The 23,417-nt window shown below is 48.6% G+C and overlaps 1 protein-coding gene across 7 annotated transcripts in view; it reads left to right on the forward strand.

The window, feature by feature from the left end:
* Nucleotides 1–23,417, forward strand: part of IQSEC2 (IQ motif and Sec7 domain ArfGEF 2) — a 77,456-nt gene that overhangs the window by 33,877 nt on the left and 20,162 nt on the right. For 2 of the 7 annotated variants that reach the window (XM_070289977.1, XM_070289980.1), the window contains exons 1-2: nucleotides 298–417; nucleotides 2,027–2,247. The exons of 2 other annotated variants lie outside the window; for them this stretch is intronic. In XM_070289977.1, the coding sequence (XP_070146078.1) occupies nucleotides 2,210–2,247 (38 nt within the window). In that variant the 5' untranslated portion in view covers nucleotides 298–417; nucleotides 2,027–2,209. Of the gene's footprint in view, nucleotides 1–295; nucleotides 418–2,026; nucleotides 2,248–23,417 lie in introns of those variants that run through there. 3 more of the 7 variants (XM_070289978.1, XM_070289981.1, XM_070289976.1) reach the window with 2 other exon arrangements.

A 23,417-nucleotide genomic window follows, 5' to 3' on the forward strand; every position in this document is an offset into this window, starting at 1 on the left:
CTACTTACTAGCTCTATTACCTGTGCCGAGTTGCTTAAATGTTTCTGCGTCTCATTTTACTCTTCAGGAAAATACGGCTAATAACGTATACTTGACAGGGTACTTGGGGAGGTTCCAACAGAGGTGCACGTAGTGAGACCAGCCTGAGGTTTGGCCCAGGGGAGTCTCTTCAAGCTCTCAAAGCTGCTTCCTCTTACTAGGAGTTCCCAGCCCTCCTGGGGGAGCAGGGGAAGGAGCAAAGTTTCCAGTTGCAGTCTGGCCCCAAGCCCAGCCAGCCTGGCCCCGCCTCCTTGGTTCCTCCTTCTAGGGAAGGGCTGGGGAGGAGGGGGTGGTGACACAGCGGAGGCACCGCCCTGGCCAGGGGGCCTGCCCTCGGGACAGGTCCAGACCCATGGAGCCCCCCGGGAGGAGTAGCAGGTAGGAACCTGGCCCCCAGCCTCAGCCCTGCAGCCTGACCCCCTCCCTTCCTGCCCAGGCCTGGACCTGGTCCCTGGACTGCTGATTCAGCAGCCTCCTGGCTTCCTGGTTCCTGGCTCCCCTCTTGGACTCTTGGAGGCCTTTGGCTTGTGGGAGGGCGGCAGCTCGAGTGGATGAGCCCAGGGGCATTTGGGTGCCCAGCTCTGTGAGGACCCTGGAGCCCTGAGCAGCACAGTCTGTGACCCAGGAGGGGTGTGATTGGTGGCTGCCCGGGCACCTAGCCTGACGCTGTGGGGCTGTCTGTAGCAGCTGAGACTCTAATACCAACATTCCAGCAGCCTGTGGGTCTCTGAGTCTCAGGTTTAATGAGTCAAGGACTTGGGCCGGTAACTGGCACCCAAATGCTCCTGGAGAAACAGTCATTCTGCTGCTGCTGATTATTCCAGAGTCTCTGATAAGAGTATCAGATTCCAGGATTCTCTGTAAGGTTCTAAGATTTAGGCATCCTCTAATTTGCAGCAAGCAAGATAGTGGGCAGCTGGCCTGGCCTGCAGCTGCGTCTCCTGGCCTTTACTTGGGCTCTTGAATGGCCAGGCCCTGACCAAAACCAGCCTTCAGGGGCTCATGGGGGACAGGGGCTGGCTGACTGGGGACTCACTCCCAGCATCTGCCCTGCACTGGGGAGGCCAGGGACTGGGCCCTTGGCCTCACTACCCTGCTGTCTCTCCTCCTCCTTCCCATTCACTGGACTCTTCATCTTGGGAAGCAGGAGGCAGAGGGGCCTTTGGGCCCCGCTCTAGGGGTGGGGGACAGCGCTGGGGGTGGGGCTTGGGCCTTGCCCCAGGCTGGGGGTGCAGCACTGGCCTTGGAAGCAAAGAACCCCCTATCCCCTGGCTCACTGGGCCCCATCCTCCCGCTCAGTCCTATCCTGTCACCAGGACCACTGAGACCTTGTCAGCTCTCCTCCGCCCTCACCTCTCCTGTCCTTTGCTCTGGCACTCTGCCTCTGCCCCGTCTTCTTTCTGTGTCTTTTGTCTTGCCCTTTCACTGTCTTCCTCCTCTGTCTCTCTCCTTTTCTGTCTCACCCTTTTCTTGTCTCTTTCAGTTTCTCTCTGTCTCTTTCCCTCTCCTCCTCCAGTGTCTCCCACACCCTCCCCCGCCCTGCCCCAGCCTGGGTTCTTCACCCTCTTTGGACCCAGAGCCTCTTTTCTCCCCATCCTTCCCTCCCTTCTTGTGAGGGGTCTTCCATAAGGGGGAACAACCCCCTCCCCACACACCTTTTCCCTTTCTCTTTCACCCCCCCCGTCCCCCTCCCTCTTCCATCCCCGTGTGGCATCTGGTGTGAGGAGGGCCCCCTCCCCCTTCCCTACTGTGGTGTCCCAGTGTCTCCGTGGCTGAGGTCCCCACGGAGTCACCTGGAACACAGGAGGCCCAGCCCAGCTCTTTCGTCTCTGCTGCCCCCTGTTGTCGTTGTGTTCTGTTTGTGGTTCGAGTGCCGTCCTCTCTTTCTTGACTTTGTGGTTTTTTCTTTTTTTCTTCCTTCCTTCCTTCCTTCCCTCCCTCCCTCCCTGCCTCCCACCCCTCCTCCTCCACCATCCATTCCTCCCAGTCTTCCCCTTTCCCATACCCCACTCGCTTTCACCTCCTTGTCCCCATTCCCCACCCTGCCTCTCCCCTCCCTCCCTGTCTCTCTCTCTGTATCTCTTTCTCTCTCTGTCTCTCGCTGTCTCTCAGGTCCACAGCGTCTCATACTCTACACCAGTATTGCTGTCCTACTCAGGTCCTTGACTCCATGAAGCTTACCCCCTCAGGCAGGCTGGCAGAGAGCAGGTAAGAGCTAGACCCACCCCTCCCCCAACCCCTCACCCCTCCAGACAAATATGAATATCATTGCCAGCCCCTCCCCATCTTCCTCTAGCCCCTGGAGTGATTGTGGAATGGGTGTCTGAGCGGGTGAGGAGAGCGACTGGGGGACCAGGCCAGGAGACCAAAGAGGACATTCACAGCCTGTTTGTAGCTTGTCCTTCCTTAAAAATCCTTCTCTAGACACTTTCCCCCCAAAGTGGGAGTGGTTGGTCCTAGAATATGTAATATTTGAGCTGTTTTGTAGGATAAGTAAGAGTCTGCCAGTTGGATAGGATAGGTTAGGGTGTTTAGGCAGAGGAAACCATCTGCCTACACTTTTGTAGAAGGAGATTATTTCCAAGATAATTTGAAATAAATACATTTTACATTTTCTGATTATAATGTATAAAATGAAATCTTAATAGCATTGGCAAAAAAGGCTAGGTCCATTTGAAAGTTTAAAAATACTTGTGTTAAAGAGGAAACAAGAACGGAATTTATGGACTGTTTAGAGTAGATGTCAATTGAGAATATTATAGAACAAAACCTATGGGACATGACCAAGGGGGTTCCCAGAAGAAAGCTTGTAGTCTTAAGTGCTTTTATTAGAGGACAAGACAGCTTAAATGAACTAGCTATTCCAATCAAGACTCTAGACAACCAAAAGAAAGTAGAATTATGTAATTACTATAGATAAAACCAGAAATTGGGCTTCCCGCATGGTCCAGTGGTTAAGAATCAACCTTGTAATGCAAGGGACACCGGTTCAATCCCTGGTCCAGGAAGATCCCACATGCAGTGGGGCATCTAAGCCTGTGTGTAGCAATTACTGCAGCCTGAATGTCCTAGAGTCTGTGCTCTGCAAAAAGAGAAGCCCACGCACCACAACTAGAGAGTAGCCTCCACTTGCTGCAACTAGAGAAAGCCTTGGCACAGCAACGGTGACCCAGTGCAGCCAAAGTAAGCAGATAAATATTTTTAAAAAGACAGAAATTAATGAAATAGAAGACAAAAGGTTTGATAAACCAAGAGATGTTTTTTGAAAAGACCAGTAAACTAGACAGACCATGCTCTGGCGGATATGATTGAGAAAAAGGCAAGAAAACATGAAGTATGATGAAGGGAATTTAACCACAGATTCAGAAAATATTAAGAAGTCATGAGAAAGTGCTTTGTACAATTTTATACCAAAAACTGTGAAAATCCAAATGAAACGAGTGGTTTTCTAGGAAAATATAAATTGCCAAAATCACTTAAGGAGTGGCAGAAAACCTGAATAGAATAGAACTGTATAGAAGAAATTTAAAAGATGGTCAAAGTTTTCTCCTCAGACATGGTAGTTCAGGTATGATGGAGGTTCTATCCAATCTTGATGATCAGCTAATAGGAAAAGATGGACAGCTTCTTATTTCCTTCTAGTATCACTGGGCACATTAAAAAAAAAAAAGAAAACTATATAGCCTAACCTCACATATTAATAGAGAAACACATATTTTAAATTACAGATTCTCCAATTGAACCCATCAGTGTATTAAAAGAAGGCTGTATCATGACAGGTGAAGGTCTGTCCCAGGAGTGCAGGGGTTGTTCAACAGTAGGAAAGCTGTTATTATAATTGATTATACTAATAGTTATACAATCTTTTCTTTTTACTCTGTCTACATAAATGCTGAAAAAATAATCTGACAAAATTACACATCCATTCTTGACTTAAAAACACTTAGTGCCTTAGTTATCTCTTGCTGCATTAGGACAATTTGTCAAACAACAATAGATAACTAGTACAGTAAGCTAAGAATGAGTGAAAACCTTCACTTGGTAAGAATTTTTATCAGAGACCAAAATCAATCATCAAATGTAACAATGAAGTGCTAGATAAATTTCCATTCAATTCAAGAACAAAATAAGGATGACTCCTATCACTGTCACTAACCAATATTTTTCTGGAAGTTTTAATCATTGGGATTAAAAAATAGAAGTGATATAAATATCAGAAAGAGAATTAGCATTATTGGAAGATGATATGGTTGTCTACTTAGATAATCAAAGAGAATAAAAGGAAAAATTATTAGAACTAAGAAGAAAATTCAGTGAGGTGGGTAGATACAAGATAAATATACACCCAAACCATTAGCTTCTCTGAATACCATCAATAACTAATTAGAAGACATAATAGAAAAAGACTCCATTCATAATAGCAAAGAAAAAAAATACCCACAAATTTATAAGAAATTTAAAATACTTCTTTGTAGAAAACTATAAAATTTCATCAAAGGCTGTAAGGCTTGAATAAATTGAGAGTCATATCCTATTCTTGGATGGGAAGAATTTAATATGGTTTAAAATGACACACACACCCCCAATTTGGTCAAAAGGTTCAGTGTATTTCTCATTAAAATTTTAGTGGTATTTTCTTTGGGGATCAGGCAGTTGGATTTTAAAGTTCATTTGGAAGAGTTAATGCCCATGAATCACTAAGAAAAATTTGAAAAAGAAGAACAATGAGGAGGGACTTGCCCTATTAGATTACAAACTTACCATAAATCTACAGAAATTAAAAATATATCGTAAATAGAGGAATACATAAATTGAACAAAATAGATAATTTAGAAGCAAACTCACGTATTCATATGAGAATTCAATTTATGACAAAGAATACATTTTAAATCAGTGGGAAGTCAGTGAATGGGATAGGATTTGGAAAAAAATCCTACCATTTGGAAAAAATTTAAGGAACTTCCCTGGTGGTCCAGTAGTTAAGACTGCACTTCCTGTGCAGCGGGCATGGGTTCAATCCCTTGTCTGGAAACTAAAATCCTGTACGCTGCACAGCACAGCCAAAAAAATAGAAGAGAAAAATTTAAGATAAATCCCTACCTTGCACAAAAACAAATGCAAAAAATAAAGCTGTAAAAGTACCAGAGCAAAATCCAGAATATTTTTATAATAGAGTGGAGAAGTCTTCCTGAGCAGGACTTAAAAACTCAGGAGCCATAAAGTTAACAGCAGTAATTTCAGCTACAATTAAAGTAAAGAACTTCTGTGTGGAAAAGATACTATACACAAAGTTAAAACAGAAATAACAGGCTAGAGGAAAGTATTTGCTACATAAATATTAGGCAAAGGTTAGTAACACTGTATCTATATAACCTCCTGGAAATCAATAAGAAAAAGGTGCGCAACTCATTTAAAGTGGAGAAATAACGTGATTTGACAGTTCAGAGAAGTAGACAGCTAATGAATGAGAAAGGATATTGAAGCTTACAAGTAACTAAAAAATGTAACTAAAACAACAACAAAGTACTAACTTTCAAGTACCAAAATTTAGAAGATTAAAACAGTTGTGAAGAAACAAAATTGTGTATTCTTTGATTAGAGTACAAATTGGTTCCATTTTCTTGTGGGACCAATTTATTATGTGCCCCCCCAAATTTAAATGTACATATACTTCCAAGCTGAGAACTATGTTTCAGAGCTAGATTTCTCTAGAGTTTCACTATTAGGTAGACCCCAACGTGGCCAGCTAGAGGCCTTTTCTAAATACCCCAACCCCAGCTGCAAACATAAGCCACACTGTGCAGCTCTTTATCACATGCCCTTGTAGGATAGCATTCTCAGCCAACTCGTAATGAAAAGGTTGCTTGATGTATGCTTCTTAGATGAAGACAGGATTATGTGAGTAGGAATAATCTTTATTTTTAGCTGGTCTATAAAAATGTTAAAGCTATGGAAATAACTTTTATCTACATTTTAAACAAAATGTGCATTCTTTGCCCAGCAATTCACCTTTTAGAAATCCTTCAAAACTACTTTCAGATATATGCAAAGATGTTCATTGCAGCATTGCTTATAATAGCAAACAATTAAAATAACCTACCTGTCCATCAGTAGGATTTCTTTCATGATCCACCCATACTCTGTAGTAGATCAAAAGAAAAAGATATATCTCTGTATACTCACCTGAAAAGACCTCCAAGACTGATTATTCTATGAAAAAAGCAAATTGCAGAAAGGAGCTTATAGTATGATCCATTTTTGTAAGGAAAAGAAAACCCTCTTGAAACAATGAAAAAATGTTATGCATACCCTATCACAATTTTTAAATTACTGGCCTTTTTCTTGGTCCCAATTCCTTGCCTTTACTAACTTGTTTCCTTCCTCCTCCATGCCTTTCCCCTGTATCCACCTGTTCAGATGTTATTTTTCCTTGTAATAACTTGCTCAAATGCCACCTCATTCATTCAGCAAGCATTTGTCCTGCATGCTCTCAGACAGGCCTTGTGCTGAACCTTGGTGAGACATGGGGATGAGTTGTGTCTGATCCTACAGTCAGAGAGCTCAAGTCTAGAAGGGAGAGAGACCCATAGACAATGATAGGTTCAGAGTGCTGCCAGAGGAGGGGTACCTCACCTCACCTGTCCCCTACAGGAGTGGATGTGTACTAAGTCTTGAAAGAGTAATAGCTTTCCTTTATCCCCCAATCCTGCCAGAAATGGTTGCCTACTTTTTGCCTCTTCTAAGTAGGATGACCTAATGGGGGAATATAGTTGGGTCAGTACCTTTATTCAAGTCCAAATTCTGCTACTTACCAGCTTGACTCTTGGCAAGCCTCTAAGCTTCTATTTCCTCATCTGTGCAATGAGGATAATGCCTATTTACCTCTCAGGGCTGATTTTAGGATTGGAGATGGTACATGTGAAACTCCTGGATGACTATCAACTCATGAAGAGCAGGGGCTACCCATGTCTTGTTTTCCTCATAGACAGTATATAGCCTTGGATTGGACTGGATTTAAAAGCTGTACATGTCTAGGGATGGTTCTGGGCAAAGGATGGACCTGACTATAGTGGGGTTTTGAGATGAGGAGGCTGAATGTAGTACATGGGAAGGGACCAGGGGTTGCACTATAAAAAGTGAGACCAGGGAATTTGCCAGCAGTCCAGTGATTAGGACTTGGTGTTTTCACTGCTAGAGCTTGGGTTCAGTCCCTGGTCAAAGAACTAAGATCCTGCAAGCTGTGTGGCATGTCCAAAAGAAAAAAAAAAAAGAAGAAGAAGAAGGAAAAAGAAGAAAGAGAGCCAGGTCTCTACTCTTGGCATGAAGGTGACACAGGAGGGAAAATAAATGTAGATGGCCCTGGGGAATGGAGCCCAGGCAGAGCATTCTGGCCCTAATTCATGGTCCTATTCCACTGTTGATGCCGTCTCACAGTATGGGCAGGGGAGCATGGTGGACCAATACTTGCAATGGTCTCAAATTTCAGTTCCACCTCTGGCACCCACTAACTGGGTGACTTTAAAGAACCGACTTTACATCTCTGAGCCTAGTTCCCTATCTGTCAAAAAGAACCACCAGATTCTTGGGATTTATTTATTGAGGAGTAGAAGAGATCATGGGCTTCCCTTGTGGCTCAGCCGGTAAAGAATCCCCCTGCAATTTGGGAGACCAGAGTTCCATCCCTGGGTTGGGAAGATCCCCTAGAGAAGGAAAAGGCTACCCACTCCAGTATTCTGCCCTGGAGAATTCCATGGACTGTATAGTCCATGGGGTCGTAAAGAGTCGTAAAGAGAAGAGATCATAAATAGAATTCACCTTGTTGAGTGCCTGGCACATAATGAGTGCTCAAGAAAAAGGGTAGCTATTATTAATGTTCATTTCAGTAGACACTTAGGGAGTTCTGCTGTGGCCAGGGCCTATGCTGGGTAATGGTTCTTGCCTTCCACAAATTCCCAGTCAGTTGGGGAGACTGAAGAGGGCTATGACAAAGGAGAGCACAGCGTGGGAGGTGCTGTGGAGTGGCTTCCACAGCAGTGAGAGATCTAGCCCTACCTAGGGCTGGTGCAGGTCATCTCAGCCTAAGAGCTGAGTCTTAGAGGATGACTCAGAGGCAGCCAGGGGAAAGGGTGAAGTGTGCCAGAATATTCCAGGCAGAAGGAATAGCATACGCACAAGAACCTGGATGTTGTTGGGCAGAGCCAGAGGTTTGTTTAGAGCCTGGGTTGCACGGGTCCCAAATGGCTTCAGGTGGCCTGGGAACCTCCTGAAATTGAATGCAAAATGTTGTGTTTGTCTGGTTGTGTGGACTTGCTGTTGGGGAGATGATTCCTGGCTTTCATTAAATGCATATAGAGTTTTGTGTTCCTCCAGGAAAAGTTAAGAACCAGTGTTGCTAGTGATGAAGTGTCATGTGAATGGATACTAGATAGAAAAATTAGGTAAAATTTGTGTTTTAGAAACATCACATTAGCAGTCAGTATGAAAAATGGATCATATGCATGGAGGCCAGCTGGAAGGCCTAAACTGGGGTGTTGGCATTGAAGAAATGACTTGGAGCAGTGCTACTGTGTTGCTTTACTCCAGTGGACACTGTTCACCAAGAAGCATTTTAATTTCACCTTATGGAATCTAAATCCTTTGAGAGTTATTAATGAGACAGATCCAACAGCAGGTGAGAGAAAGGGAGAAGGCAAGGGTGAGTCAGTGTTAGCAGAGGGCCCCAGGGACGGTGAATCCAGGGTAATAGTGCAAGAGGCAAAGGGAACCTCTGTTAATGCTCGCCCAGCACCCAAAGTCCATGGTCTCAGATGTAATTGCCAACTACCGTCCTGGTTCTTGGAGATCCTGAGTGACACTGGAGGCACTTATTTCTCTATGCATATTGGAGAGGAATTACTTCTGGTTTGTGAGTCACATATTTATTTTCCTGAAGAAAGTAGTGTTTGAGCCAGTCATCCAAGGTCTGTAAAGATTTTGAGTGATGGAGGTAGGAGAAGATGCTCTGATAGTGAGTGCCGAGGCCTGGAGGTGAGAAATGGTAAGGCTGTACACTGAGGCAGGGATTAGATACACCTTAGACAGCCATTTGCAGAGTCCAGGCTCCTTTGTCATGGTAGGCAGTTGGAGAGCTACGAGAGCAGCTCTTGAAGAGGGAGGTAACATGATCAAGTTAGCATTTTAGAAAGAAGGGAAACGAGGGTGGAGTCTGTTCCAGTAATCCAAGAGAGGTAAGCTAAGGTAGGGCTTCCCGGGTAGCTCAGCTGGTGAAGAAACTGCCTGCAATGCAGGAGACCCTGGTTCAATTCCTAGGTTGGAAAGTTCCCCTGGAGAAGGGATAGGCTATACCCACTCCAGTATTCTTGGGCTTGCTTGCCTTGTGGCTCAGAGGGTAAAGAATCTGCCTGTAATGCGGGAGACCTGAGTTTGATCCTTGGGTTGGGAAGATCCCCTGGAGGAGGAAATGGCGACCCACTCCAATATTCTTGCCTGGAGAATCCCCATGGACAGAGGAGCCTGGTAGGCTACAGTCTGCGGAGTCACAGAGTTGAACAAGACTGAGCAACTAAGCACAACACAAGCACAATGAGCTAAGGTAGTGGCCGTGGGGAGGGAGCAGAGGAAGTGGATTTGAGAGATGATTGGGAGGAAGAGAGAACTGGAGTCAGAGGCTGAGCAGATAGTGGGTGTAGAGATGACCAAGGTTGGAGTTCAGGTCTGGCAGTGGATTCATTCATTTAAAAAATATTTATTGAGTGCTAGACAGTGTGTTGGGCATTAGAGATATAGCAGTAAACAAAATAGATGCCTGCCCTGATGGATCTTACAGTAGATGAGACAGATAATAAATAAGCAACTAAATATATATTAATAGCTTGTGTCTGGTGCCACACCTACCTGGGGAATGATGTTTGAGTGAGTGCAAAGGCCCTGAGGCAGGAGTGGGCTTGTTATGTTTGAGGGATGGCAGGGAGACCAGTATGATTGGAGAAAGAGTGAGTGAGGGGCAAGAGGAGTCGATGATGAGTTAGCAAGAACCAGATCATGTGTAGTCTTTTAGAGCTATTTAGGGCGGTAGACGGAGAAGGCAATGGCAACCCACTCCAGTACTCTTGCCTGGAGAACCCCATGGACAGAGGAGCCTGGTAGGCTACAGTCCATGGGGTCGCTAAGAGTTGGACATGACTGAGCGACTTCACTTTCACTTTTCACTTTCATGCATTGGAGAAGGAAATGGCAACCCACTCCAGTATTCTTGCCTGGAGAATCCCAGGGACAGAGGAGCCTGTTGGGCTGCCGTCTATGGGGTCACACAGAGTCGGACACGACTGATGCGACTTAGCAGCAGCAGCAGCAGCAGCAGCAGCAGCAGCAGGGGGGTAGAATCAGCAGAACTTGGTGGCTGACTTGCTGAAGGGCTTCCCTGACAGCTCAGTTGGTAAAGAATATGCCTGCAATGCAGGAGACCCTGGTTTGATTCCTGGGTTGGAATGATTCCCTGGAGAAGGGATAGGCTACCCACTCCAGTATTCTTGGGCTTGCCTTGTGGCTCAGCTGGTAAAGAATCTGCCTGCAATGCGGGAGACCTGGGTTCGATCCCTGGGTTGGGAAGATGCCCTGGAGAAGGGAAAGGCTACCCACTCCAGTATTCTGGCCTAGAGAATTCCATGGACTGTATAGTCGTTGGGGTTGCAAAGAGATGGACACAATTGAGTGACTTTCACTTCACTTGTTAAAGGAGCAGGAAGAATCTAGGCTTGGGCCACTGGGTGGTGGCGCCCCTTCACGAAGGTGGGAAATACAGGAGGATGGGTTTGCAGTGGTAAGATGCTGAAGGCCCTAAGGGCCATCTTGGTGGAGATTCCAGTAAGCATTAGGCTTGGTGGGACCCAGGAGAGAGGTCAGTGCTAGAGAGAGAGAGATGTGGGGGTCCTCAGCCATACCTGAAATTATGGAATGGAATGAGATCCCTGGACAGTGAGTGTGGAGTGAAAGAGAAGAGGACCAGAGCAGAACTGGAGAAGAGGTACCAACATATAAGGAATGGGGAGAGGAAGAGGAGCTGGGGGTGGTCCTGAGAAGTAGGAGGAAAACCAGCAGGGAGTGGGCTCATGGAAGCAGAGGAAGGGAAGAGCCGTCTGCACACAGGAGGGGCTTGTTGAGAGTGGCAAATGTTATAGCTGGGAGAAGATGAGGGTGGGAGAAAGTCTATTGGCTTTAACCAGTGGGAGGTCCTGGGCGACCTTACTAAGAAGAGTTTCTGTGACTTGGTGGGCACATGAGGCAGATTGCAGTGGGTTGAAGAACCCGTGGGAGGTACTGAAGTGGAGATGGCCAGTGTAGACGAATTTCTCAAGAAGCTTAGCTGTGAAGAGGAGAGAGGGACAGTGATTGCTTGAGGGAGATGTGGGGGCAGATAGAGGGTTTTTATTCCCAGATGGGAGAGACTTGAGCTTCTATAAATGTTGGTAGGAAGGAGGCAACAGAGAGGGAGAGGTTGAAATACTGGAGGGAGAGGGGATGATTGTTATGGAGGAGGTAGCAGGGGTGGGCTCCAGAGCCTGGGTGGAGAGACTGGCCTTAAATAGTATAAGTGTCCTCTCTTTCCCACAGGGAAGGAAAGCAGAGATGGTGGTGGTAGGGGGAATACAAGGGCATTGAGGGGATTGGTGAAAGAAATGCCGTGGAAAAGTTCAAAGCAACAACATGGAGAGCATGGATGCTGGAGCTAGGAAGAAGCAAAGAATATTTCTGGTTGGAAGTCAGGGAGGACTTCTTGCAAGAAGCAGCAATTGAGCGGGGTTGTGAAGTTTAGATAGGATTTCAAAGGGCAAAGCTCTGTGCAGGAGAAAGAAACAGAGTCAGCAAAAGCATAGAGGCATGAAACGGCTGGTTCATGTTGACAGAGTAACGGACAAGCTAGTTTCATGAAGGCTGGGCTGGAGTGAGCAGGGTAACATTGATGCCACTGATGCTGACAGTCACAATAATAGTTACCATGTGTGAGGCACCAAACCTACCCTGTGGCAGGTGCTTTACATACTTGAATTCACTTACTCCCACCATAACCTACAGAATAGGTGTTTTCTCATTTTGCAGATAAGGAAAGTAAGTCCTAGAGAGGTGAAGAAATGGACTCAAGGTTACCTAGATAGTAGATGGTGGGGCTGATACTTAAACCCAGGTCTGTCTAACTCTAAAGCCTATGCTTCTTCCACCTGACAGGAAAGGCCAGGTGAGGCCATAGGGTGGGGGAGCTTTGAATGTCAGGTTGAGGAATCTGAACTTTGTGCAGGAAGCAAAGGGGAGCCGAGGTGGGTGTCTGAGCAGGAGATTGTCACTTAAAGGTGGGATATAGGAAGCCTAAAGCGGTCCAGGAGAGTAGAGAGAGAGAATCAGATGACCGCAGTGTCAGGTGAAGGGCAGCAGGGGCCTGGCTCGGATAGGAGGGGAGCGAGCCGGGGGACTGGAAGATCATTTGTTACCCGTGATAGCCTTGAGAAGTGTGGAGTTTCTGTCTCCTTTTATAGATGAGGAATGGGAGACTCTGAAAGGAGGAGCTGTTTGCCCAGGACTGGAGCCCTGGCTCATGTGGTTTTGCTGACTCAGTGAGTCTGTGGAACAATGTGTCAGAGGGAGCTCTGAGTATGAGGAGGGTGTGTGTGTGTGTGTGTGTGTGTGTGTGTGAGTGAGTGTGTGTACGTGCATGTGGGCACCCGTGCACCCTTGTCTGTCACGTGGACAGTAGTGCCTTCCCTTTGCCTATCCGCTTTCCTTCCCCTGTCTTCCCGATCCTCCAGTACCCTGGATTCCATATTTCCTTCATCCTCCAAGCCACGGGGTCTGGGAGCAGGGTAAGACTGTTTCATTCACTAGCCCTAGGAGATCTGTCACCGTTTTCACTCTCAAGACACCTGGTCCTGCCCCAGCTCCCATGCCTGTCCATCCACCCCATGAAACTGTAGTCCAGCTCCAGTGACTGGTCCCTGGTACTGTTCTGCAAGACCTGAGAAATGTGTGCTTGTTCCTGCAATGATTCCTCCCACCACTGTGGCGCTTCTGTGTGGCAAAGGGCCACTTTGTTAATTAGGTTCAGTTCCTGAACAGCTCACCACCATCACCATGTTCTTATCGCTCTTGTTTGCCAGGCACTTGACATGTATTCCGGTCCTTGCAACAATCCTGTGAGGTTGACACCATAAGCCCCATTTGTACAGATGAGGCAACCAAGGCTCCAAGAGGGGCATTAACATGCCTGGGGCCACAGCCTAGAAGCACTTGTAGAGCTGGTCTCGGAACCCAGGTCTGTTTGCTTCCAAAGCTGTGGACTTCACACACTCCATTTCTAAGCATCTCCCACATTCCAAACCCTGAAGCCTTCAGGAGATACAAATCTTTGTCCTTCAAGGGCAGGATGGATTTCTGGAGATAGTAGCAAGTCTATCCAAAGGACCTGCTGGGCAGAGCCTGAGACTTGGAGCTCCAAGAACTTCCAAGTTTAAATCTTGACTCTACCACTCATCCAGCTGTGTGACCTTGGGCAGTTATCTAATCTCTCAGAGCTTCAATTCCTTCATCTTTAAAATGTTGCAGAGTTGTTGCAGGGGTTAAATGAGATGATACATGCAAAGTGCCAGCACAGAGCTGGTTGCTACTATTTATATTAAAATGAAGGTTGGGCACCAGTCTGATCAGAAAAGGAATTTACTTACTCTGGGTGTAACCTTAAGTTGGAGCCCAGCCTGAGTGTGGGGGAGGGCCAGTCCCAGAGGGGGACGAGCAACAGGCTCCTGGGAGACTGATGGCTGTGGCCCTGTTGGTCACGCTGGCCTTCCCATTCCAACTCCCATCCTAGCCCCATCTCCCTGGTTCCAGCCCTTCTTGTATCTCCCCTGCTCTGCAAACTAATGCCTCTGCCTCTCTCTGTCACCCGCCGCCTGTGGCCTCTACCCTGCCCTTCCTGGCCCCAGGGAAGAGGAGGAGGAGGAGGAGACTGAGGAAGAGGAAGAGGAAGACGCTCATCAGTTCTGCTGTCCGGCCTCCGAGTGCAGTAGTCCCTCCTCTCGGTAACTGAGAGGACAAGGGTCATTTTCTATGCAGAAGCAAAAGCCTTAACCAGCCCCCACCCCCGCGATCCCCCATGGGACCCCGTCCCTGCTTCAGGAACCAGATGGGCAAGCATCCTGCCCCATCTTTGTCCACTCCCTTCTTGGAATTCCCACCCCTGCTGCTGTCTCCCCTGGACTCCAGCCCCCGAATTATAAAGGCTGGAGCCCTTGGTCTGACTAAAATGTGGGAGCAGCAGAGCTTGGAGCTTGAAACCTGGACCCTCCCGTACGCGCACCCCACTTCCCAGGCACCCTGGAGCCTGCCACTCCTGGAGAGGTCTCCAAATGACATCCCAAGGACCTACCTCTGTCCTCTGTGAGCACAAACAGAGATGCAGGGTGCCTAGGGCTTAGAGGACCAGAAGGGGTTGGGACCCAGCCTGCTCGTTCCCTCGCTGTGGCCATTGCTGCCATCTCTTCTGCTTGACGGCCTCATCCTGTGCCCCCTGCCGCTCCCATAGTGCTCTGTAAATATGATCAGGAGGAAAAGGCCTTTCAGAGTGCGTGTCGCTGTGTACAAAAGAATTTCCATCAATAAAAGCTGATCTCTTCTCTCTGTCTGATGTATATTCCACCCTACCCACTTCCCTCTCCCCATTTCCACCAGGGCCTTACCCTCTTTCCTATCCATGGCTGGGAACAGGGGCTGGGAAAGAGAGTAGGGTTTGATTCCTGGTATTGTCAACACCCAGAAGGCACTCAATAAATGAATGAATGGTGCTGCGCTCTTGCCATGGGCAAGCCTAGAGCCTTCTTCAGCCTGAGGTGGCATGAACTGGTCAACTTGGGACACGTGGCTTGGCCTCTCTGCTACCCAGTTTCCCCATGTGTAAAAGGAGGAGGGGGAGTTGGACCAGAGGATCTCCAAGGGCTCCTCCAGCTCTGACATTCTGTGAATCTGAGATGGTACAATTTTAAGAAACTATGATTACATGAATTTAAGAGAGGATAATTCAGTGACACATTCCATGTGTTTCTGTTTCTATGATGCTGTGATTTGGGGATTCTTTAATACGGTGGTTTTAAGATTTCATGATTCTACCATTTAAAAAATTCTGATGGTATGCTTTTAACATTCTGTGATGTTACTAGTCCTTGATTTTGTACTTTCAAGGTTCCTATTCTACAGCTTTAGGGATCTCGGAGTCTGAGGGAAAGCCGCTGCCTCCAGATGCAATAACCCTAAATATTTCCTGCACCTGCCAGAGGCTGGTTCTAAGAATCCCCAGAGGCTGTTGGCAGGAAGGCAGAAGGTGTCGTCTGTGAGCTGTAGGACCTACACCTTCCGTGATGAGTCTGTGTTAGGAGCAAAGCCAGGAGACTCCCAAGTGGGCTCGTTGCCCCTGCTTTCCCTTTCTGAGCCTTTTTTTTTTTTTTTTTTTTTAGACAAATCTGAGTTTACCTTGTGTTCTGCCACTTACTCTCTGTATAACTTTGGGCAAATATTTTCTTCTCCTTAAGCTTCATTTTCTTCCTGAGTATAGTGAGAATAGATCTTCCTCTGTGGGTTGTCATGAAGATTAGCAAGAAGAAACACAAGGGGCTCAGCATAGGGTCTAATGCATGGTTGGCAACTGCACAGTGATTGGTGGCTCCTGTTTTGATTAAGGCCCAGGTGAGAGTCTCTCCTCTCCTTTCTTTCCCTCCTCCCTTCAACATACCCTTCACATGCTCCAGTAGTTTTCCAGAGGCTCGCCTCACTCTTCACTCATTGCTTAACTGACTTAGGCACTCAACTCAGCTCCTCACTCACTCATTCAGATTCTCATTTATTTCTCCCCTCCCTCTGTCCCTCCCTCTCTCTTCCTCTCTCCTTTATTTAGTCTTCCAGAAGACATTGCTCAGATACCTACTGTGTGCAAGGCTTCAAGCTAAATACCACGAGAGACCGAAAGTAAGACTGACCGAAAGTGACTGTGCTCCCTTAAGTTCTCCATCTCTCAGGGGAGATGAAAATTCCTTTGGGAAAGTAGGCAGGGTACTTTCCTGAAGGGCGGAAGTGATTGAGCAGATATGGCCTCAGTGATGAGCAAAATATGTTCCTGGCCCAAAGAGGAGGGAGATGTCAGGATCATTTGGGGGGGGGTGGTGTCCAAGGATTGCTGGAGGAAGAGGGGCACGAGTGGAAGGCTGGGAAGGGTTTGAATAGATGGTTTGAGAGGTGAGGAGGCATTAGAGAGTCAGGTACAGCATGGACCAAAACCTGGTGGAGAGCTCCAGGGTTGTATTGGGGAATGGTATGTAGATTGTTCTGTTCAAGCTGGTTGTGTGAGTCTAGGTGACCTTTGGCTGTGGAGGGAGAGACCACTTTACCCTTCATTTGATTGGAGATGAAAGTTGAGGGGCACAGGGGCTCAACTGAAGATCAGATGGCTATCATGGGAGATATGGGGGTGTAGACTCCTGTGTAGGCAACTGAAGTGGGTGAGGGCCTATGGTATGGGAATGGGGAAGGCTTCTATCAGTTGTAAGGGGAAAGTGTGTGCCTGTGCACATGTATGCATGAGGCCAGCAGGTGAGAGAAGGATGAGAGGTTGTGCACTGTTGTGTATCTGAGGGAATGTGATTGTATGAGGCTGGGTGTGAGGGATGCTGAGTGTGTGAGGTGGCAAATTTCTGTGCCTGCAGACTCTCTGTGTGTCCCAGGTGGAGATAATCATAAGAATATGTTTCAGTGGCTTTTGAGCATGTGGGGCTGTGGCTTTTAGGTTGGCAGTTGTCAAGCTAGATGGTCACACACACATGGCTGCCTGCTCTGGTCTTAGGGGATGAAGGTAGCTGCGGGGCATTGGCCTGGGCATAGGGAGGGTCCACAGCAGTAAATCGCACCAGGCCACTGCCCATGGGAAGCAGGAGCAGTGTAGGCAGTGAACACTTCAACAGAGAATCTCAAGTTAGCCAGTGACAAACACGGCCTGTGACATGAGAGTGCACAAAACATAAAGGGATGGTGTCTGATCCTGTCAGGGTCTGCGGGGAGTGGGAGTGAGTCAGAACCAACTTCCCAGCGGGGCTGGCCTGCTCAGGGCGCCACAGGATGAGATGGGCTCAGCCAGATCAGCGAAGGTTGCAGGTGGAGGAGAGAGGGAGGACACCATGGGCAGAAGAAGCTAAGAGACTGGGCGCAGGCATGGCACTATGGATCAGCTCGCTGTAGCCTAGGAAGTGCAAGGGGCCTGCTGTCGCCAACATCTAGGAGCTTCACGGGGCTGGGGGTGGGGTGGGGACTAGACGGATTCAGCTAAAAAGCTGCAAGTGGGACGCTGGCCCAGAAGATAGGGAATTGGGGTTCTCATCCTGTGTGACCCTGAGCAAGCAAGTCACTTTGACTTTGTGAGCCTTAATTTGGATCTCTGGAATTAGACAGTTCAAAAAGTCCATGCCAGTTCTGAGCATCTTCTACCCTTGGCCAGGCAAACCAGTGAGTCATTGCTCTCAAAGGCATTTCTTCCATTTAATCTCAGTCTTTCCTGCTTTCTGCTGGGTCACTTTCTCACTCAAACACTCCACAAATATTTACTCAGCGTCTGGCCCTCTGTGTGCCACTGTGTGAAGGCACAGGATGCTGGAGAATGGCTCCAGAGGGGCTACTCAGTGCTGGGCTGGTGGGTACAGGCATGAGTGATGATTTGACTCCTGGCTCCTGCACTGCTGACCATTGAGACTTTGGGCAAATGACTTCATCTCTCTGCATCTCAGTTTCTTCATCTCTATTATCCCCTTCAAGGGAAACAACCCAGACCTTGCGGAGTTGCTGGGCCTAGCTAAAAGTAGGTCCTTAGTAAATGAGAGCTATTATTTTTAGGGCTGCAAAGGAAGCAGAGCTGAAATTCAAACCTGATCTCTGTGCTCCCAAGCCTACGTTGCCTGCTGGGTACCCAATGAGCCCTTGCGATGGCTTCTCCCTTCCCTGCAAGTCCCTGTACCAAGCCGGGCTGGCCTCAGGTTTGGAGTCTCCATGGCGCTGGGATTGGGCAGCAGAAACAGCTTGCTGAAAAGCTGTCAGGGGAGAGGGAGGTGACTGCAGTCCCTCCGCCCCTCTGCCCCCAGCCCCTGCTGGGTCTGGTCTCCTTGCCCAGTCTTCCTCCAGAGCCCAGCGTTTCTTTCCTCATCTAGGTGTGCTGACCTCCTTGTCTTGTTTTCTTGTCTCTAACTTCCGGTCCCCCACTTCAGCCCAAGTTGTCATGGGGATAGTCCTCAGCATCCCTAGCTTCCTCTTACCCTCATCTTATGGTATCCATAGCAACAGCCCCCATTCATTTCCATGGCAACTGCATCCTGATTCCATCCCCTGCTGGCTGCCTGGCTCTGGGCAGTGCCAATAAAGAGAAGGAGGGAGAGAGACCTCCCATTAGGGGCAGCAGCCGGAGTGGGTCAGTGCCCCTTCCGTGGGCATGTTACCCCGAATCCCTACAGCCCATCCTGCCGCACTTCTCCCCATCATAGTGCCTTGGCTCCCAGGGTCCTTCATGCCTCATCTCTACCGACTCCTTCTGGGCAAGGCCCTATTCCATAGCTCCCCCACTCCACCCACCCCAGGAAGCCTTCAAGGCAGCAGGGGAACTAGCGCAGGCTCTGGGCTCTGAATTCCTGTTCTGCCACTTGCTAGTCCTGAGACCTTTGGCCTAAATTTTCCCCTCGGAGCCTTCTCCTCACCCGCAAAATTGAAATCCTAATTCTTCTTTCCCATTTGCCATGCAGTTAAAATACATGCAGAAAATGCCTGACACAGGGAAGGTGCACTGTAAGTGAGAGTTGATTTTTATTCTGCTTAGCCCCTGGCCCCCTCCCCAGCAAGAAAAATTTCTCCTGAGCTCCCCCAGCACTTCCTTCGTTCCCCAGCCCTGAGAACTTGCAGCTTTATACTGTGGTTGTTTGTGTAATGCACAAGCATATATGTGTGTGTGTGTTTCCTTTGCTCCTGCTCCTGGCTGGGAAGAATCTGGGGAGAGGTACATCTCCCATAGCCTTTCTGAAGTCCAGGAATCCAAAGAGGGAATAGCATTTTGAGCTCCACGAAGATGAGAAACTGAGGTGCATAGAGATAAAGAGACACAACCAGGCTCACACAGCGAGTGGATGGCCGTCAGGACCTGAACCTAGGTCCACCCAGCTTGTTACTGCACAACATGTTCTGTGTGTGTATGTGTGTGTATGTGTGTGTGTGTGCGTGTGCATATGTGTGTGTGAGTGAGAGACACAGAGAGAGAATATGAGTCTGTGTAAGAGAGAATTTTCCACATTATTAGCATGTTCCTTGGTGTTCCGGGGGTTCTGAGTTAAGGGATCCCACGTCCCCAGGTCCCACTCCGTCAGCAATCTGTAAGATGCCTTCAATCTCTGTCCTTTTTAGGAGGCTGTATTGACAGCTTGACCTCCCTGTCACTATTACCTTTGCAACCAAAGCAGAAGAGAGAGCTCTCGAGGGGAGAACTGCCACTGAGTTGAAAGCCAGGGGCAGCGCGGGGCCCGAAGTAGGGAGAGGCAACATGATGTCATGAGAAGGCAGCCCGGGCTCTGGATTTGCATCCTGTGTGACCTCGAGCAAGTTTACGTGACCTCTTGCCTCAGTGTTCTCCTCTATAAAATGGGGCTACTGGTGCCTGCCTCAGTAAATTGTAAGCTTTCAAGGGGCTTCCCAGGTGGCACTAATGGTAAAGAACCCACCTGCCAGTGCAGAAGACAAAAGAGATGCAGGTTTGATCCCTGGGTCAGGAAGATCCCCTGGAGGAGGGCATGGCAACCCACCCCAGAATTCTTGCTTGGGAAATCCCATGGACAGAGGAGCCTGGTGGGGTTGCAGCCCATGGGGTTGCAAACAGTTGGATATGATTAAGCACACACCCACACAATGAGCCAGTTAATGCCCTTGCTCTAGGGATATAGTTGACTATAGGGCCCTATGGCAGCACAGAAGAGGGGCCTGTAAGCCATCCTGCGTGAAGGGCTCAGGAAGACATGGAAGGTCACACTTTAGCTAAATGTTGAAGAGAGCAAGAGGTCGCCAGGTTGGGGTAAAGGGGCAGAGGGTGTGTGAGGCAGAGGTCTGGTCAAGAGAACCATCCATGGTCATGGTGAGGAAGGAGGAAGGTGGGGTTATGGGGAGGTGAGGAAGCTAGAGGTTACCCTATGGATGATGATTCCTGTAAAACATAAGTTAGATATGTCCCTTCTCTGCTCATCGCAATCATAGCAAACACCAATGTCTCTATCGTAGGTTCAGTGCCCTTCACTTTTTGGCTCCCATTGCCTCTCTGATCTCATTTCCCCTTGTTGACTCTGCCCTAGCTACACCGGCCTTCTGGCTGTTCCTCAAACATGCCAGGCACAGTTCTACCTCAGGGCCTTGGCACTGGCTCTACCCTCTGTCTGGACTGCTCTTTTCTCAGATAACCACACAGCTCACTCTCTCACTTCTCTGATTATAAGCCATTTATTCAGAAAGCCCTTCTCTGACTACCACATCTAAAACAGCACCTTTTGTCACCCTGCTGTATCTTCCTTCCTAGCACTTCTCCCTGCCTGAAATGATAGTATATATTTATAGTCTTCTTCTCCCACTAGAATGTCACCTCCCTGAGGGAACAAAACTCACACGTCTTGCTTATGATTATATTTCCAGCACCTAGCGCTGTTCCTGGCATGTAGAAAAGGCTCAATTGTCATTTGTTGAATGAGTTATGAGAAGCCATGGAAGGGTTTTAGGGGAGCAACATGGTCAGATTTCTACTTTGGAAAGCTCTCTCTAGCCACAGAATGGAGAATGGATTGGGAAGAGGAGACTGGAGTTGAGGTCAGAGATCAGGTGAGAGGATTTATTAGCCCAGCCACCAGAGCTCATTTACTGACTTCCTCCCTCCAGAAGCTTTTACTGAGCACCTACTCTGTTCCAGGCCTCGTGCTCTCCTCTAGCAGGGAGATTACCAAACTCTCTTCCTGTGCTGGGATTCTGGGAGTCAGGAACACAAATAGCTGTCACGCTTTGCCAAAGCTAACCTGCTACATAAAAAGAAGGACAGACATGTGCTGTGTGTGGGAGCCCTGAACAGGATCAGCCATCATTTCTGGCTGGAGGCATGCTTCAGGAGGGCTTCTTAGTGGTGGCATATGACCTAACTTTTGATGGAACTAGGGTGTGTAGGGGGGGTTCTCAGATTGCAGGTGGCAGAAGATGATAGGGACAGCATTCCAGGTGGAAAGTACTGTATGAGCAGTTGGGAAGGTGGAAAGGACAATGGGAGTATTGGGGAGAAACAGGATTTGGGCAAGGTTGGAGGGAAGAGTGGATGGGGTGGGGGGCTGGTAGCCAACTCTGCAGTGTGGCTTAATGTTTAAGAGTGTGAATTCTGGAGTCAGACTGCCTGGATTTGAATCCTGACTCTATCATTAATAGCTGTGTGACCATAGATGTGTTATTAACCTTTCTGGGCCTCAGTTTTTTTATGTATAAAATGAAGATGATTAATAATACCTACCTCATAGGGTTGTTTTGAAGAGTAAGCAAGTTATTAAGTGTGAAGCAGTAAGAATAGTAGCCTTGGTGGCTCAGACGGTAAAGAATTTGCCTGCAATGTGGGAGACCTGGGTTCGATCTCTGGCTGGGGCAGATCTCCTGGAGGAGGAAATGGCAACCCACTCCAGTATACTTGCCTGGAGAATCCCATGGAGAGAGGAGCCTGGCGGGCTACAGTCCATAGCATTGCAGAGTCAGACACGACTGAGTGACTAAGCACAAGAATAGTGCCTTACTAAACAACAGAGGATGAGATGGTTGGATGGCATCACCGACTCAATGAAAATGAGTTTGAGCAAAGTCTGGGAAATAGTGAAGGACAGGGAAGCCTGGGTGTGCTGCAGTCCATGGGATCGCAAAAAGTTGGACACGACTGAGCAACGGAACCACAACAAAACATTAGCTACTGTGTCTTGGAGAAGCCTCAAATGCCACAACAAGGACTTGGGTTATCTCTCTCTCTCTCTTTGAAATTGGAGGAATGCAAGTGGGAACCATGGATGGTTCGTGAACAAAGTTGATCAAAACTGGGAGGCATGTGCTGAGAGGGGAGAGGTTTGAGACGCTGGTGGGTGGGATCCTGCAGTCCTGAGGGGGAGAGAGGTGCATCTTAGATGCCTGGGGGGCACTGGGCTGGCTCTGACCCATGAAGGGAGACTTCACAGGCCCCAGAGGCCCGGGAGGAGAGAGCATTTGGGGTTCAGGGCAGCCGCTCAGTCTGTTTCCACTTTGTTCCTGACAGTGTTGAAGATTAACAGTTGGAAGGGTCAGGGATGAGCAGAGGGCAGGAGCCCTCATTAGCGCTGAGCCCGCACCAACGTTGTACCCCACCGCCCCCAGCCCCTAAGCCCCCAGCCCAAAGTGTTCTTCTGTCAGGCTGGCAAGACCATTGTAGCTCAAACTCCTGAAATGGCTGGGAGCCTCCCAACACCCACCCCAGCTTGCCCCCCATTCTGGTCCTGTGCCCTGCCCTCTGTCAGGTAGGGGCCAGGGAGTGGCCCCTTAACCCTTTCACTGGTCAAGAGCTCCAGTGCCTGCCCAAACCAGACCACTCTCTGGGCCTCAGCCATACCCATTCCCCCCACAACCCCCTCCATGCCTCTCCCTGCCTGTCCCCCCTCCCAAGCCCCCTCCATTGTTCCCATCTCTGTGGCTTCTCACCGTGCCTGCCTGGGCTCAGGGCGCTGGGCTCTGTCGCCACCTGAGTTCCCTGGCAGCCTGGTTGCCATGGCACCGTGGGAGCAGGTCTGGCAGAACAACAGCTCTGGGTAACCAGGGCGGGCAAGACCCAGTGCCCCGCTCCTACCACTCTTCGCCCTTGTTCCCCTCCCCCGAGCTGAGCAGAGGAGGCCATGAGGAGAAAAAGGAAGTTGCCCCGCAGGGCAGCTCTATACCTGTGAGAATGCTGGTGGGAGGCGCCTCCCACTGTCACTGAGCCCTCAGCCTGGCAGCCAGGGAACGCTGAAAACTGGCCAGGCCTGGAGCCTGGCCTCTGGGGGCAGAGGTGGGGCTGTCTGGGGCAGGGCTGGGTGAGCAGGGGAGAGGAGTAGGCTCAGGTCTAAGGACAGAGCTGGTCTGGGATGGTGCTGGGGATCAGGCTGGGAGGGGAAGAGGTCTGAAGGGGTGGGGATATAAGGGAACTGGTCCCTCAGGGGAGGAGGGATTTGGGGACAGAGCTGTTAGGGGCTAAGATGATTAGAAAAAGGAACTTGAGGGGTAGGAGTGGAAGGCAACAGGTCTGAGGATAAAGCTGTGAGGGG

This window comes from Ovis canadensis, chromosome X (assembly GCF_042477335.2).
Source record: "Ovis canadensis isolate MfBH-ARS-UI-01 breed Bighorn chromosome X, ARS-UI_OviCan_v2, whole genome shotgun sequence".
Classification (NCBI taxonomy): Eukaryota; Metazoa; Chordata; class Mammalia; order Artiodactyla; family Bovidae; genus Ovis; species Ovis canadensis.